The sequence below is a fragment of the Haliaeetus leucocephalus genome, unplaced genomic scaffold, assembly GCF_000737465.1.
Source record: "Haliaeetus leucocephalus isolate CR32 unplaced genomic scaffold, Haliaeetus_leucocephalus-4.0 Scaffold110, whole genome shotgun sequence".
Classification (NCBI taxonomy): domain Eukaryota; kingdom Metazoa; phylum Chordata; class Aves; order Accipitriformes; family Accipitridae; genus Haliaeetus; species Haliaeetus leucocephalus.
The window spans coordinates 3,139,296-3,160,718 of NW_010972546.1; the positions used below are offsets into that span (position 1 = coordinate 3,139,296).

The following is a 21,423-nucleotide window of genomic DNA, read 5'->3' on the forward strand; positions in this document are numbered from 1 at the left end:
TGCAGCATATTCCAGTACAAAGGCAAGTCACAGGGAGACAAACTTCTGGGGCTTCTTCTCAAGCTACGCCTTCAACAGGAGGCTTGGTGTTTCCTGGATAAGACTTCTATCTCTAATGCAAAGATGGTAACATACTTGGCCTTGTGAATGTGGACTCTGCTGCCTCAGATTGCAGCTTTCTTTTTTCAGTGCTTTATCATGGCTGATGCTTCAGCAGAGTGACCAGTGCACAGGGTGTTTCTGTGTGGCTGATCGGAGTGGACCACACTCTGTTTCACTGCTACTTTGGAGGTAGCGCCTGTTAGTCAGACTAACTAGTTGTTTCCTCCTTGCATAATTTTGCACTTCTGTCCTGAATGTAAGTATTTTGTAACTTGAAAAAGAAGGACTGTGATGAGACTTTTTGGCTGGATTGCATCTGCATCACCAGAATCTAATGACATTTGCACAACCTGCACAACGAGAGCAAGAAACAGGACTGATGTCTCCATCTCGAGTCTTAAGAAAAACTACTGCATGTCATGCCAAAACACCTTGTGAGAGTGACTCATGGGTGACTGCTGTTTTAAGCTGTCCACTATAGCAGGTGAGAATATGCATTTTTGCATATATGTATTTTTAAAGCAAGCTCATCCACTAGCTGTTGCTTAACGGCGTCCATTTCAGTGAGGAGAAAATGCATTTTGTACCACAAACTAAAAAGATTGCTGCTTTCCCGCCAGTGGTGTTTGGTGACGAGTGCATGCTGTTTGTTGCATTGTTTTCTTGTATGCTTTGGCATTTAATGCTTTCGACGTGAACAAGCATGAGAGAGGTCATCTCTGACTGGAAAAAAGCTCAGTTTACAAATACCAGGAAACAGCTGGGTTTAGGGGGTGGTGGTTTGGTGTGTGGGTTTTGGGTTTTTTTTGTTTGTTTGGTTGTTTTTTTTTCTAAAGCTGCAAAACTACCCAACAGACTTTACAGGAGGAACAGCCTTAGCAGCCTTCTCTCCTCCCAGGGCTGGCAGTTATATCCCCCAAATGACAGAGGTGTTAAACATTATTCCTTAGGTTCTAGTTTAGATGCTGCCTGATGCACTCTAGATGGTAAAATAGGAGCCTGTGAGTTGCTGGACTGAAGTTTTTACTCAGCAGTTCAGCATTTTCCTCTATCTGTCCCACTGAAGGACACAAACAAAGCATCGACTAGTTGAAGACTAATGAAGAAAGTCTCTGATCCTGTCTTCAAAATATGCTTCCTAAACCAGCACCTCTTACAGAGCTGTTGCAGAGTGTTGCTCCTCACTGTATCATCGAGATCACACTAAAATGGTAACTAGTCAGCTTCCTCCCTGAAGCTGGGACGAAGAAGCTCCATGTCCTGTTCTGAAATCCTCCCTGCTTGTCACCTCTCTGCAGTGCTTTTTGTATTTGCCAATGTGGTGTGTTGACCCTGGCTGAGTGCCAGGTGCCCACCAAAGCCATTCTATCACTCCCCCCTCCTCAGCTGGACAGGGGAGAGAAAAATATAACAAAGGGCTTGTGGGTTGAGATAAGGACAGGGGAGATCACTCACCTATTACTGGCACAGGCAAAACAGACTCAACTTGGGGAAAATTAATTTATTACCAATCAACCAGAGTAGGGTAATGAGAAATAAACCCAAATCTCAGAACATCTTCCCTCCACCCCTCCCTTCTTCCCAGGCACAACTTCACTCCTGGATTCTCTACCTCCCCCCGCCAGCAGCGCAGGGGGACAGGGAATGGGGTTTATGGTCAGTTCACCACACATTATTTCTGCTGCTTCATCTTCCTCAGGGGCAGGACTCATAACACTCTTCCCCTGCTCCAGCGTGGGGTCCTTCCCACAGGAGACAGTCCTCCATGAACTTCTCCAACGTGGGTTGTTCCTACGGACTGCAGTTCTTCACAAACCATTCCAGCGTGGGTCCCCCATGGGGTTGCAAGTCCTGCCAGAAAACGTGGTCCATGGGCTCTTCTCTCCACAGATCCTGCCAGGAGCCTGCACCAGGGTGGGCTTCCCATGAGGTCACAGCCTCCTTCGGGCACCCACCTGCTCTGGCATGGGGTACTCCCCGGGCTGCAGGCGGAGAGCCTGCCTCGCCATGGTCTTCATCACAATGGGCTGCAGGGGAATGGTCCAGGCCTGGACCACCTCCTCCCCCTCCTTCTGCACTGACCTGGGTGTCTGCAGGGTTGTTTCTCTTACACGTTCTCACTCCTCTCTCTGGCTGCCGTTTCTGTCTGTCCCAGCAACGTTTTTTTTCCCTTCTTAAATATGTTATCATAGAGGCGCTACCGCTCTTGTTGATTGGCTCGGCCTTGGCCAGTGGCGGGTCCATCTTAGAGCCTGCTGGTATTGGCTGTGTCGGAGACAGGGGAAGATTCCAGCAGCTTCTCAGAGAAGCCACCCCTGTAAACCCCCCCTCAACCTTGCCACACAAAGCCAATGCGGCCAAATTGTTGATTTCTGCTATGCTCTTCTCTCCCCTGCCGTGGAGTTTCCAGCTGTGCTTCTATACTGCTGTTACCCACTTGGGCTGTTGCCATCTGTTGGCAACTAAAGGGCCCTGGGCAACCAGCCATGGCTGACTTGCCTGCGCACAGGGGCTTGTTCAGAGCAGGTACGCGGGCATGGAGGCAGACAGGAGACCGCGGGGAGAAGACGTGAAGAAAGAGGCAGAGCTCAAACCAGGGACTAGGGTTTCCCTGGCCGCTGCCCGCGGCTGAACCGGACGGCTGCGCCCCGCTCCGCGCCTGCCATGCGTGGATGCAAGCATCCCCGTAGAAGAAAAAGAGTAGCCCTGCCGCTCTCGCCACTGAGGGGGGCCGGCTGCCGCCCCCCGCCAAGAGCGCCGACCGGTCGCAGCCCCGCCGTCTCCCTCGTCCGCCACGGATCACGGAGCTGGTGTCATTGAGCGGCCCCAGCGCCTCGGGCCCTGCCGCCGACCGGGGCCGACGCGACCCGCCCGCGGCAACCTCACCGCTTCCGTCGCGCCCCGGATGCGGAAGTGGGGAGGGGTGGGGCCGTGCGGTGGCTGAGGGCGGAATCATGGCGGACCTGGTGGCTGCGGAGGAGCTGGCGAAGCTCGAGTATTTGTCGCTGGTCTCTAAGGTCTGCACTGAGCTGGACAACCACCTGGGCATCAACGACAAGGACCTGGGTGAGCGGGGCGGGCCCGCCCGAGGGCTGCGCTGCCTTTGGGGATCTCCGCGGCGAGCGCGGCCCGCGGCACGGCAGCCCGCCTGCGGCGTTACGGGCCCGACGGCAGCGACGCGAAGGGCTGTTGTAGCCCTCTCTGCCGGCCGGGGCGCGTTTGACGAAGGGGCTTTTCGAATTCAGAAGACCCCCGCGGTTTTTCTTCCAAAAAACCTTGTCGTGAGCGTGAGAAAATACTTCTATCGGGGCTTCTGCAAAAGGACTCGGAAAGGAAGCTGCTGCTATTGCGAGCAGCGTTACAGCCTTTCTGTAGCTAGATGGACTGAGTAGGTTGCCGGGAGAACAGCATTTGCCCAAATACAAAGTACTTATACTGCCTTTTAATTGTTTGTTCTAACTTACTTTCTGCTCTTTCTTTGCAGCCGAGTTTGTGATAAGTCTTGCTGAGAAAAATACTACGTTTGACACGTTTAAGGCAGTTCTTTTAAAGAATGGCGCCGAGTTCACTGTGAGTGAGATCTGAAGGTTATTTATGTGCTCTTCTTGTCCTGGTAGATTTTGTAGAGCTTCTTGTTTTGAAGAGAGAGGTGTGAGGAGTGATTATTGGTTTTCTTCAATTGGAAAATGATGCGCTAATTAGCTTTTGAGTATTCCTGACTCATCAAGCCAAGCCTCCCCCTCCCTCCTTTTTTAAAAACTTTTGTAGTCTTTGTGAAGCGTTCTTCTGAGGACTTGAACAGCATGCTTGTTGTCTCGTTGAGCATGTAAAATATGGAAGAAACAACTTTTCCTGAAGGCAAACGCTGTCGTAAGTCTGTATATGATACTTAGATGCTGGGCTTGTGAGTTCCTCAGAAATAACTGTAGTTTGATTAAATAGGTGATTAAAAATAACAAGTAGAAATGGAATTCTTGTGGTCATTTTCAGATTCAACTTATTATGTGTTTTTAGGATGTACATGAAGTCCAGTGATACTTTCTAAAAACGAACGTGCATCTTCAGAATTGGGCTTCTTTTGACCTGCTAATCAACCCTCACGTGTGCCTTCTAATAATGAAAAACAGTGTTGTAGTAATTTCTTAGACTGAAGTATTTTATTAAATTTTTCAGGATTCGCTTATTAGTAATTTACTACGTCTCATACAGACAATGCGGCCTCCACCAAAACCATCTACGAGCAAAGGTACGCCTGATCTTGTCCCTCTTACTGGTTCAGTATAAAAAGAAAAGCAAAACTCTTAGTCTTTTGTAGTTTTTGAATGTGTTTGGTGAGATTGATGTAGTTACTGTTCTAGTCTTGTAAGGCAAGACTTCATATCTTATTGTTGCACTGGGAGCCTCTCTGTTGTTAGTGGTAGATTAGCAAAGCTGTTTAGGCACTAAAAATGTACCGAGTACACTATTTACAGTATTATGTATTTCACAGATTCACCAATACTAGGAAGGTAACGTTGTAATCTTTGAATTGAATCTTTGTAAAATCTCTATCAACCTTTGCACTCAGATGAAAGTTAAACTTTATATTCAATTACAGAAAAATCAAGAGTGAATCATTCTAGCTCTTCTAAGTTTTGGAGTTTTTTGTCTGTTTTTTGTTTTAAATCTCAAAATCAGAGACAGTTGTCAAACCCAAATCGGAGAAGGAAAAGTTGAAAGAATTGTTTCCAGCCCTTTGCAGGCCAGACAATCCCAACATCAGGGTAAGGTCATATTTTCAGATTTCTTTTGTGAGTAGATGAAAACATCTTTTTTTTGTTTGTTTTTTTGTTTGTTTGTTTAGTTTCAAGTTTTTTTCGTGTTAATTTGAGTGTCTTCTGCTAATGTGTAGATAAAAGTGGACTATGAGAAATGAAATGCAAAAAAGGCAGAAGGCTGGTGTTATTGCATGTAGTTATCAAGAATAGCTGTTACAGCAATTGCCATGCTGATGCTGTTTTGCAGAATACCTGGAAGATGAGGGTCTTGTGACGTGAAATTTGTAGCCTGGCCTTTCTCACGTAATGTTTAAAGTAGTAGGGTTACAAACTAGATAGAAATTTTGGGCATTCAGATGCTATGAGAGACTTGCATTTTATATTTCTGTAATAATTTGAGGTGTTGAGATGAAGCTGTCTTGTATAAAAGCAGAATTGTCTCAATGTTTTGGCAAAATAGGGGGATAGCTTTTTACTTTTTTTTTCCTGTATCACGTATTCTGTCTGATTTTTTTATTTTTTTTTTTAATCTTACATTCCTTCTAAATAGAGATGCATATGATTATCCTTTCTGTAGATTAAATCTCTGTGGCAGACTTCTTATCAGCCTTCTTACAGAATGATTCTCTGTTCTTGCAGAACATGCTGGATGAAGATGATGTGAAGGTGGCAGCTGATGCACTTAAAGAACTTGAAGCTCTGATGCCTAGTGCAGACAGGCAAGGCAAGCAAAGGAGCAGTGACCACCGGTAGGTTTCTAGTATGTCTTTGGGGGATGGGTACTGGCAGTTGGTATTGCCTGCTTACTCTGTTCATATGTGCAATCTCACTGCAAATATGTAATGTTTGTTTGTTAGGGTGAAGAAAAAGAGGAAGAGTCGAAGTCGTAGCAGGGACAGGAAACGAAGGCACAGATCTCGCTCTAGGTCTCGTTCTAGGACTCGGGATAAGAACAGGGGAAAATCCAGATACCGATCAAGGAGCAGGAGTCAGAGTCCCAGTAGGGACCGTAAGGATCGAGAGAAGTACATCGAGAAGAGCAATGAGAGATGGAGAGACAAGCACATAGACCGTCCGCCACCTGAGGAGCCTTCCATTGGAGACATTTACAACGGCAAAGTCACCAGTATAATGCAATTTGGATGCTTTGTGCAGCTGGAAGGACTAAGGTACCTTCTGATGTTCACAATAAATCTGGTACTATTCCATCTGACTTCTCTTCTCTGCTAGTATCTTAAAGAGGTCATGAGGCTACAATAAGGTATCCTGGGTTTTGATGCCAAAATTAAGGTCTGTTTCAGAAAAATGAATTCGACAGTAGAGAATGTTCTCCGTATAAAAAACACTTCATGAATGTACACAAACAATCAGTTGACAAAAAAAATATTTTAATCCAGACTCTGAATGATCTGAAGAACTGTTGGAGTAATAATGTACAACATCTCATGCCCCTCTGTTTGTTTCACGTACAGGAAGCGTTGGGAGGGCTTAGTCCACATCTCAGAGCTTCGAAGAGAAGGACGGGTTGCCAATGTTGCCGACGTTGTGAGCAAAGGACAAAGAGTAAAAGTCAAAGTGTTATCCTTTACTGGATCCAAAACCAGCCTGAGCATGAAGGTGTGGAAGACATCCTATAGTGCTTATAAGAGTTTGTGGCGCCAAAATTTTTAAAGATTATGCCTCTCTGCTATTTTTTGCTCTTTCTGATGGAAGCTAATACATAACCCTTCAAGTGGTAGTTACAGAACAGTAACTCAGTTTTTTTATTTGTGACCTATTACTTTTTACTCATTTTCTGTAGGTTCTTGTTTTTGACGTAATGTTCCTAACAATTTTTTGACATGACATGTTAGCTAAGTGACAAGGCAAACCTCAAGCTGTTGCTATGTTTGTCTTCCTTTTTCAGTATAAGAGAAGCATTTCATTTTAAATGAAATCACTGCCATTGCCAAGGCAGAGTAGAGTGTTCCAGGCCTTGGGGTGTACTTACCTCACAATACCGGCTGAAAAAAACACACGCAAAATAGCATTTTCTGCGTATGGGCTGTTGTTGGCACTCGTTTCTCTGAGAAATATACTCTGCTTTTTCTCTTGTGTTAGAGGAAGCACCAGTGTTAATAGATAAGGAGATGTGTAGTACAGGTAGAGCTGATTGATTAGTTAATCTAATGCAGGATGTTGATCAAGACACTGGGGAAGACTTGAACCCAAACCGGAGGAGAAACCTGGTTGGAGAAACCAATGAAGAAACCTCTATGAGAAACCCGGACAGACCCAGTCACCTGTCCCTGGTGAATGCCCCAGAGGTGGAGGATGATAGCCTTGAACGGAAACGCCTCACCCGAATTTCAGACCCAGAGAAATGGGAAATAAAACAGGTGTGTTTTGTATTTAGGTAAATAGGGTGTCAGTCAGTAAAATTGCTAGGGAATTTCGTGAACTAGAATACAGCTCCTTGATTGTTTGTTTGTTTAACTTGTTCCTTACCTCTGAATTACTGCCTTCTTGTGATTTGGGACTTCTAGCTTAGTTCTAGCTATGAAGGTAGCCCTGCTTTGGGCAGGAGGTTGGACTAGGTAACCTCCAGAGGTCACTGACCTGGGGGATCATGATCTTTATCCAGTGACACTTAGGTGGTATTTGTTTATTAGTGCACTCCTGCCATGTATAAGCCAGCTGTCTGACACTGATGGTATTCAGAACAACAAAAGGACTATTTGCTCAGAGACTGGATGACTTGGGGAGAGGTGTGCCAGAATATAGGACCATTCCTTTGTTCTGAAATCACAACATTCCTTTGTTCCTGTTTTACAAGCCTGGCAATAGCATTAGAACCGAGACCTCGTAGGCACGAGTTGTTCTGTTCATGGGGACAAACTCGTGTTGTATTCACTCTCTTCCCAGATGATTGCAGCTAATGTGCTTTCCAAGGAAGAGTTTCCTGACTTTGATGAGGAGACTGGGATTCTTCCTAAAGTTGATGATGAAGAAGGTAATATTTCCAAGTAGTCTTATTGTTGTTGTAAATTCCTTGTGTTTCTGGACATGTTGTGATTCAAAAAGAGATGATGATATAAGTAGGTGTGAAGCAGCTCACAACTTGCTGTCATCTTAAACATTTGGAACTAGTGTTGCTCTAGCCTTGTGATTAGTGACATTTGGATGAACCCTGTCTGTGCATTCTTTTTACTTATTGTGTTTTCACTTTTGAAACTATCATAAGTACATCACAATCAAGAGTGCACAGGAAGCACCGTTTGAAAAGGCACTTTTATGTACCTGAAAAAAAGATGTTTAATTTTTCTATAAAAGTTGTCACTTGTGGATTTAGATGAGGACCTTGAGATTGAGCTAGTTGAAGAAGAGCCACCGTTTCTTCGAGGTCATACTAAACAGAGCATGGATATGAGTCCTATTAAAATAGTAAAGGTAAGAGATTTCCAGAACTAAAACCAATATACTTGATTTAATTAAATAAGTATTTGGGAATTTAATAACCAGTTTTCCACCTGGACATTACTGAGAGCCCTGAAAAACATTACCACTGAACTGAAGTTCCTTTCTTTACTTACAAAGCAGGATTCTTACTTAACTGGTGACAGTGAAGTGGAATCATAGAACTGAAATGCGCGTTAGCCTGCAGCAAAAACTATTTCACATAAGCGTGTTAGAACATACTTCCTCTGTTCTGCTTTTTCTTACCTTTTGAAAGTAGAAGATGGTGCAGAAATGCTTGTTTTTCATTAGTTGTGCCCATAATCCTTCTGTCTGGACAGTGTAGGGATGCTCCATATTAGTTATGACCATGGAAGTTCATGAGGCTGGGCTAATGGAAATATCCTGGAAGTCAAATAGATAAAAAGTTAACATCTTTTAAAGTGTCTTCAGAAGACACTTCTAAAGGCCAGTGATGACAGAGATAATTGAAGTTGAAGGCTTGGGAATGCTTGAAATCTTTAACTTTTTTCTTGCTTTCCAGAATCCAGATGGTTCCTTGTCCCAGGCTGCAATGATGCAGAGTGCTTTAGCTAAAGAAAGACGAGAACTTAAACAAGCCCAGAGAGAAGCAGAGATGGATTCTATCCCTATGGGACTCAACACACACTGGGTGGATCCTCTCCCTGATGGTGTGTCTGAACACATCTAAGTGTGAACTGTGCCTTTTTTGTTATAGTTGAGCAACCCGGGAGAAATGTCTTGATACTGTGTTTGTCTGCCTCATTTTAAAAGCGAGGCAAAGAAGAAATGCTTTTCTACTAAAGTGGAAGTAGGAATGTCAAGGGAAATGTACAGGTATATCCTGTGATCTGTCAAGGATGCATTAAAAGGTGCAATGGATGGTGAAGCAATTTTTTTACATTGAACTTAATGTAATAGTGGGGGTATAGATGTAGGAACTTAAAAAAATACTTAAAACCACAAGCATAGAAGGTGGAACAATAGGAGCAGGATCATCGGGGTCTGTGCTGTGTGAGCCTAGATGTAATGGTAAAATTGTTTTCTTTTCCAGTGGATGGAAGACAAATAGCTGCAAACATGCGAGGTATTGGGATGATGCCCAATGACATTCCAGAGTGGAAGAAACATGCATTTGGTGGCAACAAAGCTTCTTATGGTAAGAAGACCCAGCTTTCCATTATTGAGCAGAGAGAGAGTCTCCCAATCTTCAGACTGAAGGAGCAGCTGATACAGGTAAGACTCTTGAAATGGCATTCTTGTTTGAGCAAGCAATAACTTAAAAGAAATATTCTTGGTTTAGCTTGTTGACAGGTGAATAGCCAGTTGATAATTTTAGGTGCAGAACTGTATATATTTGGAATAATTATTTTAAAGGATTATATATATCTGTATATTTTAATAAAGCTCCAGATATTTGTTGTAATAAGTCAAAATTGAAAGTAGGATCATGTTGCCAAGGGATGAATTAGCTAAATGGTTAAGCAGTTTGCTGACTTGATCAGTAAGAACACTTGTATGATTTTTGGTCTGGGCCAGCTGGAGCAAGAGCAGTAGGTGCTCAGTCTAGTCCTAGATATACTATGTTGATTTTGTTTGGTTGGTTTGTTTGTTTTTTTGTTTTTAAATTTTGACAAGTGTATCTATTATGATCTTTCCTAGGCTGTGCATGACAACCAGATTCTGATTGTTATTGGAGAGACAGGATCTGGGAAAACAACACAGATTACCCAATACCTGGCTGAGGCGGGGTATACGTCAAGAGGAAAGATTGGATGTACTCAGCCTCGCAGAGTGGCTGCAATGTCTGTTGCGAAGAGGGTGTCAGAGGAATTTGGTTGCTGCTTGGGACAAGAGGTGAATTTCCATGCTGAAGAACATGACAAAATAAGCATGAGGAAAAGTAGGAAAAATCAGTACTGGAGCTGCCTGTGTGTCCATGTGTCTGCTTCCTTGTAGGCTGTAAAATGAGCTTGCAGAATAATCAAACTGGGAATTAATGGTGCTTATAACTTAATTCTCTAGCTTCAGTTTCTGTGCAACTCTTCTTTCTAGGTTGGCTACACCATTCGATTTGAAGACTGCACTAGCCCTGAAACTGTTATCAAATACATGACAGATGGTATGTTACTGAGGGAGTGCTTGATAGATCCTGATCTGACCCAGTATGCCATTATCATGCTGGATGAAGCCCATGAGAGGACCATACATACAGATGTGCTCTTTGGACTCCTGAAGAAGGTAATGTAGCATTTGATTTTTATTGCTTCAGTGTCCTCTGTGTGCTACTTATGGGTAGGAGCACACGGGGAGAGGCAGGGTCACAAAAGTCAAGTTCATTCGTGTGCTCCAAGAGTCTCTTCTTAAGCAAAGCAAATGCTCATAAGGGTTTGTAGCCCAACTTTTCCTAAGATAAGCCTCTCTGTGAAGACAAAGCAAGCAAAATTCATCAGAAACAATGAGAATTGGCAGTCCAGGATGCTTATAATGATGGATGAGCAGAGGAGTGTTCTTGCTTTGCTCTTCGTTCTCTGACAAAGGCTTTCTGTGATAGGTGCTGCTAAGAAAGGTTTGAAGTGTGACCTTAGTGGTCAATTTTTTGAAATTCTGGATACTGGAATGAGCTGCCCCTCTACACAGACATTAAAACGCCTGATATTACTGGTCATATTTCTCTGATTTAAGTCAAGTGCCATATGTTAATAGTCCCAAAGGCAATAAATGACTTGAACTTTCTATCCTGCTATAGACAGTGCAGAAACGGCAGGATATGAAGCTGATAGTGACATCAGCAACACTGGATGCTGTGAAATTCTCTCAGTATTTCTACGAAGCTCCAATCTTCACAATTCCTGGCAGAACATACCCAGTAGAAATTCTGTACACAAAAGAGCCGGAGACAGATTATTTGGATGCCAGTCTGATTACAGTAATGCAGATCCACTTAACAGAGCCACCAGGTGAGTAGAGAATGGTCTAGGGTTATTGGTGATTCAGGGACTCTGATACCTATGAGCAAGGTCTTTATATAAGTCATGGATCATGTATTAGTAACATGAGTAGAATGCTCTCAGCACTATCCTCTGTTGTTTGCAAATACAGTAAATGCTGAAAAAGTTGGATGAAAGACTGAAGTATGTTGCTTCTGGCTAAGAGTTGTTGCCCAGGAGCTAGCAAAAGTTGGGGCTCCTCTGCTTTAAATGGAAAAGGTTGAGGCATAGAAATGTGGTAATGCAGGAGCTGTATTGAACAGAATTGATTCTGGGGATGTTTTAATTTACTTCCCATGTAGGTGACATTTTGGTGTTTCTGACTGGTCAGGAAGAGATTGACACTGCCTGTGAAATCCTCTATGAGAGGATGAAATCTCTAGGACCTGATGTTCCAGAGTTAATTATCCTACCAGTATATTCAGCTTTACCCAGTGAAATGCAAACCAGGATCTTCGACCCAGCCCCACCAGGAAGCAGAAAGGTAATTTCAGCTAAGTGTGACTTTGTCTTCTGCTGATACATTTTAATAGTGGGGTGCATTACACTGCTAATCATACTACTTGTTATTTTTTTTTTTTTTAGCACTTCTGATTCTGTTACAACTTCAGATAAAATGATGTAGTTTTGGAGAAAAGGTGGCTTTTATGTAGCTTAGAGCATGTTTTTGATTGCGTCCATGCCTATACATGTTACCTAAGCCTTTGAAAATGTATATAAAAACATCTCGTATAGCAAACCTCTGTGTGGAATGTTCTTGGTGTGTTTTTTAATGCTGCCTTTCAAGGATATTAACTTTAGTGAAATCTAAATGCGGTTCCTGTTGGATGAATGTAAATCTCCTACCAAACAGCTAGCGAATATCTAGAGATATAATCTCTGGAAGGTTCTTCTCTAAATATGGACTGTGTTTGAGTGATAGGCAAAAATTCTCCCTGAAGTCAGTGCAGTCTGCTTACAAACTTAAAATGATCTTTCACTTGCTTTTAATTACAGATTTTATCATGCTCTTTTCCCGTATTGCCCAAATCTAAAACAGGTTAGATACTTAAAACCTGTCCATCTTTGACTGTAGATAACAATTCTTTCTGTTCTTTTGTGAACACATTTCTCCTTTTGATGTTAAATGATAGTAGTTGCATTTATAACAAACTGCTCGTATAATGTAGAATGGATTGTTCAAGTTCAGCAGCATGGTTGGCTTGGCAGCCAGAGACAGAACTGGTACTGAATCAAACTGTTGTTTGCAGGTTGTCATCGCCACTAACATTGCTGAGACATCTTTGACTATTGATGGAATATATTATGTAGTCGATCCTGGCTTTGTGAAGCAGAAGGTTTATAACTCCAAGACTGGAATTGACCAGCTGGTTGTTACACCAATTTCACAAGTAGGCATTCTGTGGTTTTTGTTAGTTTGGTTGGTTGGGTTTTTTTCTTCCTGGTAAAGTGTATCTTGATGACGTGGTGTCCAAGCACATGGAAGCAAAGTGAGGCAGTGATAAAACCGCGTTTTTGATGACTCCCTGAGAATCCTTGAGGCTGTGCCTAAGGAATATATACTTTCCTGGGTTGTACTGGAAATCTCTTTCTGTTAACACTAGTAAAATTGTGAATAATTAATCAATTTATTTTACTTGTTTTTTTCCTCTGCCGGTTTGCACCTGTTCACTGAGATGCCTTGTTACCTTTAGGCTCAAGCAAAGCAGCGAGCAGGAAGGGCTGGGAGAACAGGACCAGGAAAATGCTATAGGTTGTATACAGAGCGTGCTTATCGAGATGAAATGCTAACCACCAATGTGCCTGAAATCCAGAGAACAAATTTGGCCAGTACAGTACTTTCCCTGAAGGTGGGTATTTCACCAACTTGTAGCAAGCCAACGTGATCATAAGTATTTCAATAAATGAATCTCTGCCTTTGAGCCTCATGAAGTACTTCTGCAATTTCAGATCCTTCTAGTGAACAGAGGTATTTTGGAATGGAGACTGCATCAAATGCAATTCTCAGGCACTGAGCTTGCTCCTGTATTTTTCTGTTGAGGGTTATAATGTTGAATATCCACCTAAATTACAAGTCTCAGCTGCACAGAACAGTTAGTTGCAGGTTTGAGAAACAGGAGTCTTACGGGCAGTACACCTTTCCTATGTAAAGTACATCTCTGTTGTTAACACATAAGGCACACCATTTTAGAGTGATTTCTGATCTCCAAACATATGCATCTTCTAAGTGTGTACCGTTCCTCTGGGAGTCCGCAAACTGGGTCTAACTCAGTACGTAGCAGCTGGGGAAGCTGCTGCTTTTCCTCCTTTCTGGTAACAAGGGGAAGGTTACAGACATGTTTAGTGTCCATTGGAGCTGTCAAGCCACACTGGTTTACAAGGCAGGAAGTCCTCAAAACCAGCATTGAGCCTATGTGTCTCCTTGATTGAATCATCTTGCGTGAGAGATATATGGAACAGTACCAAAGAAAACAGACTGTAAAACTGAATGGTGGGTGAAAGACATGGGTCAATGTGGATTATCTCAAGTGTAGAAATAGAGCCATGTATTTGTGACTGTGGTTACAGTCAGGATAAGGACATGAGGCTAGGGTTGCTTAAAGTTCTGTAGTGCCGCATTGTTTGATGGTTATATATCTCTGGCTGGAATTTGGTGTTTTCCTTTGCAGTGTTTTAACTTCGTTTTTTTCCACTCCCTCTGTTCAGGCTATGGGCATCAATGATTTGCTCTCCTTTGACTTTATGGATGCTCCTCCAATGGAAACTCTCATAACTGCCATGGAGCAGCTGTACACCCTGGGAGCTCTGGATGATGAGGGACTGCTCACTCGACTTGGGCGCAGGGTAGGCAAAATAGAATACTTCTTAGCAGTGGCTCGGTTGCAAATACTTAGGGGGTAACATGAGAGTAGTTGTACGAGGACTTGCCTAACACTGTTGGTTTCCTCTTCCTATTATTCTCTTGTGTTTTATTGGTAGCTTTTTCACTTACCATAGTTACATACCTTCTGCTTTTTTAAGAAGCAGCTATTTTTCTCCTTATTCGTAAGGTTACTTTTGTTAATGTCTAAAAATTTCCTGTAAGTATTGGGATATTCTTGTGATAGTGAATATAGACAAATAATTTGCTTCATGTTGAGCAAAGTTATTCTGGGTAAAGCACACTGATTTGGAAAGGAAGCACAGAAGAAAGGACATTGCTCTCTTTTGCATGGGGAGAACTCAAGATTTTTCCAAGATGTTGCAGGTACCCTGAAACAGGTTTCTTGCAGATGGCAGAATTCCCCTTGGAGCCTATGTTGTGTAAGATGTTGATCATGTCTGTACATCTGGGATGCAGTGAGGAAATGTTGACAATAGTCTCCATGCTTTCTGTACAGAATGTGTTCTACAGGCCAAAGGTAAGGAATGCAGCCAAGAGCAACAGTGTTACGGTTAGGATGGTTTTGTGTGCCTGCCTCAGGTGTTAGAGAGTCAGCATATTTGCCAAAATAAACCTGTAGCTTGGTTAAGGCTGTTCGCTCATACATTACATTTCTGATGTACCTTTTTTTGGTTAAACACCCTGTAGCTGTGGATGTTGGTAGTTTCTTTGCAGATGGGAAGATGGAAGTTAGAGGTCTCACATTCCCTTTTGCATTTCCCGGTAAACACATACAACCCTAAACCAAGTCAGTCCCAGCTCTGGAGTTCAGAATGCCTTTGTCATTTTCAGATACACAGAATGTATTTCTTCCTGGCAATCCTATCATGTGCTGATTTTTTTTAAGTCAGCAAGCAGCAGACTATGCTGTGGTAGGATTCCTCAACAGCAGATGACTCTTCTTGAATCCATTGTTTCTTCATTATGATGGCCTGCTGCAGTTTAGTCTGTTAACTTCAGTTTTGACCTATGTAGCCACAGTGTTTGATTCATGTTTTATCTGCAGGTTGGAGAAGTGGGTAGGTCAGCAGGGTCAAAGCTACTGCTTCAGCAACTTTGTTGATGAGTGATTGAGGTTGCTTCTAGAGCAATAAAAAGCTTGCTAGTTCAGTGCATGCATATACTGCCTACAGTATAAATAAGCCATTTACTTTGAAGTGTCTTTTCAAAAATAGGACTGAAATTGAATAAAAGTATCAGTTTGGAAAAAAAAAAATTCTTCAGTCAGGTCCTTGTCACCCATGGGAGAGTCTTTAGGAGAATCTACATGAGATCTCTCTTTGGTGAAAACAGTTCTAGGCTTTCCTTTCATACAGGCATAGTTTTGGCTTAGTGAGAGCGGTCCCAGTGACTTTTGGATTTTCATCACTTGGTCCTTAGTCACTCACCACTGAAAATTATGTGTTGTCTTCTCAGTCTTACCTTGGTAGACTTAAAAAGTCATGGTATGAATGACAAGCAGCCCATGTCCTTCACGTTGCACAAGGATTGTCTCTGCAATGTAGATACCTGATTGATACATATTTTATGTGTTAGGATAAACAAGCACTTGCTGACCAAAAGAAAGCCAAATTCCATCAGACAGAAGGTGACCACCTCACTCTGCTGGCTGTGTACAATTCCTGGAAGAATAATAAGTTTTCAAATCCCTGGTGCTATGAAAATTTTATCCAGGCCCGGTCCTTACGCAGGGCACAGGACATCCGCAAGCAGATGTTGGGCATTATGGACAGGTGAGCATGACGAGAAGGACAAGTAGTGACTTTGTTTTCTTAGTGTTCTTGCACTATAGTAGCTAAACAAAATTTGCTAATCTGATGTTGGTAGCTGCACCCAAATCTGGAGAACTCTTCCCCCCCCCCCAACTCTTGTCTGTCAGGCACAAGCTGGATGTGGTATCCTGTGGGAAGGCAACAGTTCGAGTCCAGAAGGCCATCTGTAGTGGCTTCTTCCGAAATGCAGCAAAGAAGGATCCCCAGGAAGGTTATCGGACACTCATTGATCAACAAGTAGTCTATATCCACCCATCGAGTGCTCTTTTCAACAGGCAGCCAGAATGGTAAGGAAGGCAGTGTCCTGTAATTTTCTATTTCAGTTCAGACTGTATAACTGAAAAGGTTGTGGTGTGCATGATTTGTGGAGTACAGATCAAAGTATAGGCTGCTGATTTCTCACCAATGAGCAGAGTGAGAAAAGTTTCAAGTCTGCTTTTGGCTTTTCCTGCTGCTAGAATTAGTGCCTGTGCAGAGATGAGACTTACTTTTTGAGCCAAGGGCAGGCCTGAAGCCTGCAGTTCTGTGTTTCTGTATTGTGGAAGTGAGTTTAAAACACTGAGCATTGAGGGAGAGGGTCGGAGTGAGGAGAGAGAGAATTGTTTTAAATGGAATGAAGTAGTTCTATGCTGAAGAGTAGTTGTGACGTAGGAGAGGAAAAAGAAGGTAGCTCTTCTGGATGGTTCTTTTGGAGCCTGTGTTGGAGCTTATAAGGACCCTTATGCTGAGCGAGGGTAAAACAGAGGTAAAGGGGCAAGCTTAGATACTCCAGCCCCTTGCCTTCTCTCTTGTTTGGAAAAACTGATTTCCAGAGTTGCTGTCCCTTTTTACAGGGTGGTATATCACGAACTGGTGCTAACCACCAAGGAATATATGCGTGAAGTGACGACTATTGATCCTCGCTGGCTGGTGGAGTTTGCACCAGCTTTCTTCAAGGTTTCTGATCCAACCAAGCTCAGCAAACAGAAAAAGCAGCAGCGACTGGAACCCCTGTACAATCGCTATGAGGAGCCCAATGCTTGGAGGATATCACGTGCATTCAGACGGCGATGAGCCTTGTTTCCTCCTGGACTCTTACTGGTTTTATATTTGTGGGACTGTGATTTATGCGCTGTTTCAACTGTCCTGAAAAAAAGGACATTCAATTAAAGCTTGCCTACAAAATGAGCAGAAAGTAAGTATTTTCAGAGCAAAAGCACAAGAGGGCGATGTGTGCTCATGTCAGCTGCCCCTCAGACTCCACAGCTGCATGACAAATGTCCTGGGTCTCCTCAGCGTGTTACATCATTTTAGAAACGGTTCTTGAAGCACTTCTTTAGTCATTCCGCTCTTAAGAGACAAAACCTAAAACTCAGAAATCTGGGCACTGAGCTGAACAACAACAAAAAGGTAATGATTAAAAAATAGTTCTTCACCAACCTAACTGTGTTCTGAATGACCAGAAAATAGAAGCTGGAATAGTTTGTTTCTTTACCCTGCTAAAAGGGATTTATTTCTAGTTATGCTCTTGGACAGTGGCTGTTTTTTGGAAGCTGCTTGTTCTCCATTTTTTCCTATTTTATGCATTTTCCTGTTCAGTGTAACTATTTGTCTTTTATGCAAGCCGCCTGTGGTGAGATATTTAGTATCTGTGGCTTTGGGATAAGGCAGGAAAGATCCCTTGAAACCCAACTAGAATGTCAGTTATACTTGGACAATGGCACAGGTCAGGCTGCAAGTCTTATCCTTCATCACCGTCTCCTGTGTGCTGAAGGCTAGTATATCAAACAGTAATTAACCACATCCACTCTGTAGCACGGCTCTGTCTGTGAACATAAGTGGTTACAGATGTTTAGACTTTCTATACAATGTGTCATGTGTTTTATTTCCACTTACAATGTTTGGTGACATCACAACTGTTGGGTTTTTTTAATAGAATATGCTTTTACAGCTAAAATGTCTGTAAAACATTGTGTAACAGTTCCTCGTTTAAAAAGAAATTGGCTATCCAGTGTGTGCTATGTCATGCTGAAGCTATCTGTAAATTATTTTTTCTGTTGGAAACAGATGAAACTTATTTGACTCCATAGCTGCAGATACCCACTTTTTTATTTATTTTTTTTTTCCCCAAAGCTGGGACATCTGCTAACATTATTGTTGAAGTGAGTAGAATGAAGTTGGCTGGTTGGTTTACATTCAGTGAATTTGAAGAAAGTTTCACACTGAAAAGTAGCTATATTGGAAATCTGTATCTCTGTACAAAGGTGGGCAGGGATGTTGTATATACTGTTTTATTATGTTGTATAAATGCCCTGAGCTTTCCCATAGCGTTACATCTTCATAAAGTTAAATAGAATTAGAAAGTTCGTAAGTTTGGAGGCTCTTTTCATTATGGCATTAGGCAGAGAAGGTTGTCCTACTGAATGCTCTTCCAAGCGTATTTTCTTTCCACAAACTCTGCAGCTGCATCTGTTACTGTTTTTCTATGAAAAATTTGCACTTGACTTTCAAAAGTCACGTGAAAAATGTAAAAGAGAAAATGTACACAGTGGAAGTCCCAGTTGTACAGCATACTTCGAGGTATTTCTGTTCCAAATTAATTTTGTATTTGCTTCTCCAGTGTAGCCTCTTTCTGACTTATGGTAGGGGAAAATGCATCAACAGAGAGGATTTGTTTTGTTTTGTTTTTTAAGTGAACAACTGTCATCTGTTTTATGTGTGTTATTTCTTTCCTTGGTGTAATTTTTTCAGTAATATCCTTTAGTTCATTTACAGAAACTTTTCCACATTGACCTCAGCTGCTTTCTTTGGCAATACCCCACATCCAAAACTAGCCTGTGAAACTGGAATGCTGGCTTACAAACTTGAACCGCTTACATGTTTTTTTTAAAGCAAGTTTTATCAACCTGTTACCGCCCTGAGGTTTCTGAGCATAACATCCTAATGTCTTCTACTGCTTATGTGATTTTTAGTTGGTTTATCTTGTGTAAAAAAAAAAACCTGAAAATAAGCTGCCTGGTCCTAGGATAAAACCACAGACTTAATGCTTTATTCTGGCAGTACTTACATAACTGAGTAGGTATTTTAGCCCCTTGCTGGGGAAAGTGTTCTTTGAGCTCTCCTGTGTGAGGTGCTTGTGCAAGCACTTGTCAACCTGCCTCTGTCTAATGAACTGCATTATTTTAAATGGTATAAATCCTAGATCTTCTGGTTCGTTTTGACTGTACTCAGTTAATGCACTAGGACTGGTAACACAGATTTCTTACCTAAAGGCAAAAATTATGCCAGCAGAGGCAATGTGTCTAGTCTAGAATGTTTTTGGAGGTGTTTAGCATAACTGCTAAAAATTCCCTGAGTAATATAAGTATGTATGTGTGTGTGCAATCTTTGCATGTGTCCCTTTGTCAGCAATAAATAGCCTCCTTGCCTTTAGCAGGTCTTGTGCTGTACACTGTGCTAGTGTGGAGTGGAAGTTTCTATAAACATGCCAGGAGGAGACAGATGTGCTTGCCCTATCTCCAGTGTCATTACTGCCAGCAACAGGAGCAAATACAGCCACTGAAAGGCCCTCTCTCAGACTTAGGTGGTTCCTTGCTTCCAGTAATATTTGGATAAGGTGTTGAAAAGAGGCTTCAGCTGTAATTAAGGGGGAAAGCTTAGGCTGCCAAAGCACTGGGGTTATTCTTATACCTGCTGGCAGAGAACAAACTAACAGTAGTTAGCTACAAGTGAACAGAGGGGAAAAACGGATACAGACAGTGTGAGAATAACTAAGCAAGCAAGAGTAAATTGAAGGATCATAATGAGTGCCATTCCCACAAGATATTGGCAGAATGGCACCAGTCTTTGGGCAGGTGGAAGGGGTATAGATGAAGGCTCAAGCTATGGTTGCTTTCCCCCCCGCCCCTCTCCTGGAAGACCAAGGAGCTATGTGAAATGCTGAATGGTTCCTCTGATGAATTCCAAGCCATCTGTGAACCTCTCTACTCCTCAACAGCATTGTGGCTTGTGGAACATTTAATGCAAGTAGCATGGACTAAGCATTGCTGGTTCCTGTCCCCCCTCTGGTTCCCTAGAGTTTGATGTGGTGTCCCTCGCCTAGCTGGGGACCTCATTCTGCTTGTTGAGATACGAATCTTTTTGTCTGGGTGGAGCAAACAATCCTTTGTCTCAAACTCCAGCAGTATGTGCCATATAGGCCAATTTCCACATGTTAGCTGATTGTCACAAGCAAAGGATTCACAGCAAAAGAATAACTCACACATTCATGTGTACACGCACACACACATGCAAAACCAACCTTTTGCCCTTAATGCAAGAAAGATAAATATGATTTTTACAGCCAGCCCCACACATGCTCCATCTGTTATAGTAACTACCTTAACCTTATTAATGGGCTTGTTACCAGAGCCAGTGTGACAGCAATGTGCTACTTACACAATGGGGGTTTTGTTTTTTAGTAATTCAGTTTTCATGAGATTTCTGTGACAATTGCAGAAGGCTGTGATACTGACCCATTAGCAGTTTCATGGAATTTTTCATTTATGAAATGTATTGTTCTTTCAAGCCAGCTGGGAATACAGTGAGTGAGTATCTGATTTTAGCAAATGTGTTTTGTATGTGTATGTTCTGTAACCTACATAAATCCTCTGGCTGGTCTGTCCATACACTGGAGGTGGAGAAGTGGGGCTGCACTGATCTGGATACGCTGGTTTATTTGGCTGAAAAATGATCTTGTAGTTCTTGTAGCTGGTAGGCCTGTGGGTCGGTCCAAACACAGCTCTGCTTTGCAAGCTACACTGAAAGCAGTGGGTTTTTTGTTGAGTGTAGAAAAGTCTATTTGAGTTCAATATTAGCTCACTTCTACTAGAAGAAAGGCAAGGAGGTAGAAGTGAACTGGATCATACTTAGTCAGTGGCAGATCCTGGCTATTTTGGAATGTGAATGTTAGTTTCTACCATTTAGGTCTGCCACAGAGAGCATCTGAAAAGCCTGTTGATGGAAGTCCAGTGTTAGATTTTGTTTCCTAAACTTGAAGAAAATCTATCGGAGGTGTGGGGGGAAGCCTTATACATTTTTATGCCTCTCTTGCCTTTTGTTAATTCTTCACTGTGTCCACTTAGGACTTAAAGATGCATGTTGTAGAAGCTTCTGCTCTGCCCTATCCCCCTACACATAAGCCTGGCTCCCTGAAAAGTTGAGGTGGACTCATAGCCCTGAGGTGGATCTGTTTTTTACTTCAGTAATTTGAATGTTGTGTTTCTCTCCCCCACCCTCTGGTCTGCACTCATGTTCGAACTCTTCTCTACAGACATGAAGCTTTCAGCCTTGCTTTGAAGGCAGGATCAGCAGAAATTCCCTGTCCACTTTTGCATCCAGGATTTAAGGTGTTCAGGAAAACACCCACTGTCACCAACCACAGGACTGCAGGTAGCTTGCCCTCC

At 42.6% G+C, this 21,423-nt stretch overlaps 1 protein-coding gene across 2 annotated transcripts; it reads left to right on the forward strand.

The window, feature by feature from the left end:
- The first annotated feature begins 4 nt into the window (after nt 1–4).
- On the forward strand, nt 5–21,032 carry DHX8 (DEAH (Asp-Glu-Ala-His) box polypeptide 8). Of its 2 annotated transcripts, none has more exons than XM_010585644.1 (23): nt 5–586; nt 3,587–3,672; nt 4,276–4,348; nt 4,780–4,865; nt 5,499–5,608; nt 5,717–6,028; nt 6,332–6,476; nt 7,034–7,237; nt 7,764–7,851; nt 8,191–8,288; nt 8,839–8,986; nt 9,370–9,551; nt 9,978–10,172; nt 10,371–10,556; nt 11,065–11,275; nt 11,608–11,789; nt 12,556–12,696; nt 13,000–13,155; nt 14,012–14,149; nt 14,578–14,706; nt 15,765–15,961; nt 16,108–16,287; nt 16,834–21,032. In XM_010585644.1, exons 1-23 carry the CDS (start codon nt 550–552, stop codon nt 17,051–17,053), a joined length of 3,504 nt encoding a protein of 1,167 aa, XP_010583946.1. In that variant the 5' UTR covers nt 5–549; the 3' UTR covers nt 17,054–21,032. The 2 variants fall into 2 exon arrangements, with proteins under 2 accessions (XP_010583946.1, XP_010583945.1); XM_010585643.1 differs by lacking the exon at nt 5–586 and adding an exon at nt 3,034–3,168.
- The last annotated feature ends 391 nt before the right edge of the window (nt 21,033–21,423 follow it).

What these genes read in the sequence shown, in the direction of transcription:
- DHX8 (XM_010585643.1), top strand. Translation starts at nt 3,057, where the DNA reads ATGGCGGACCTGGTGGCTGCGGAGGAGCTGGCGAAGCTCGAGTATTTG. An exon ending in CCCCACCAGGAAGCAGAAAG is followed by an intron (nt 11,790 to 12,555) that starts GTAATTTCAGCT and finishes TGTTGTTTGCAG; the next exon opens with GTTGTCATCGCCACTAACAT. An exon ending in ATGTGTTCTACAGGCCAAAG is followed by an intron (nt 14,707 to 15,764) that starts GTAAGGAATGCA and finishes TTTATGTGTTAG; the next exon opens with GATAAACAAGCACTTGCTGA.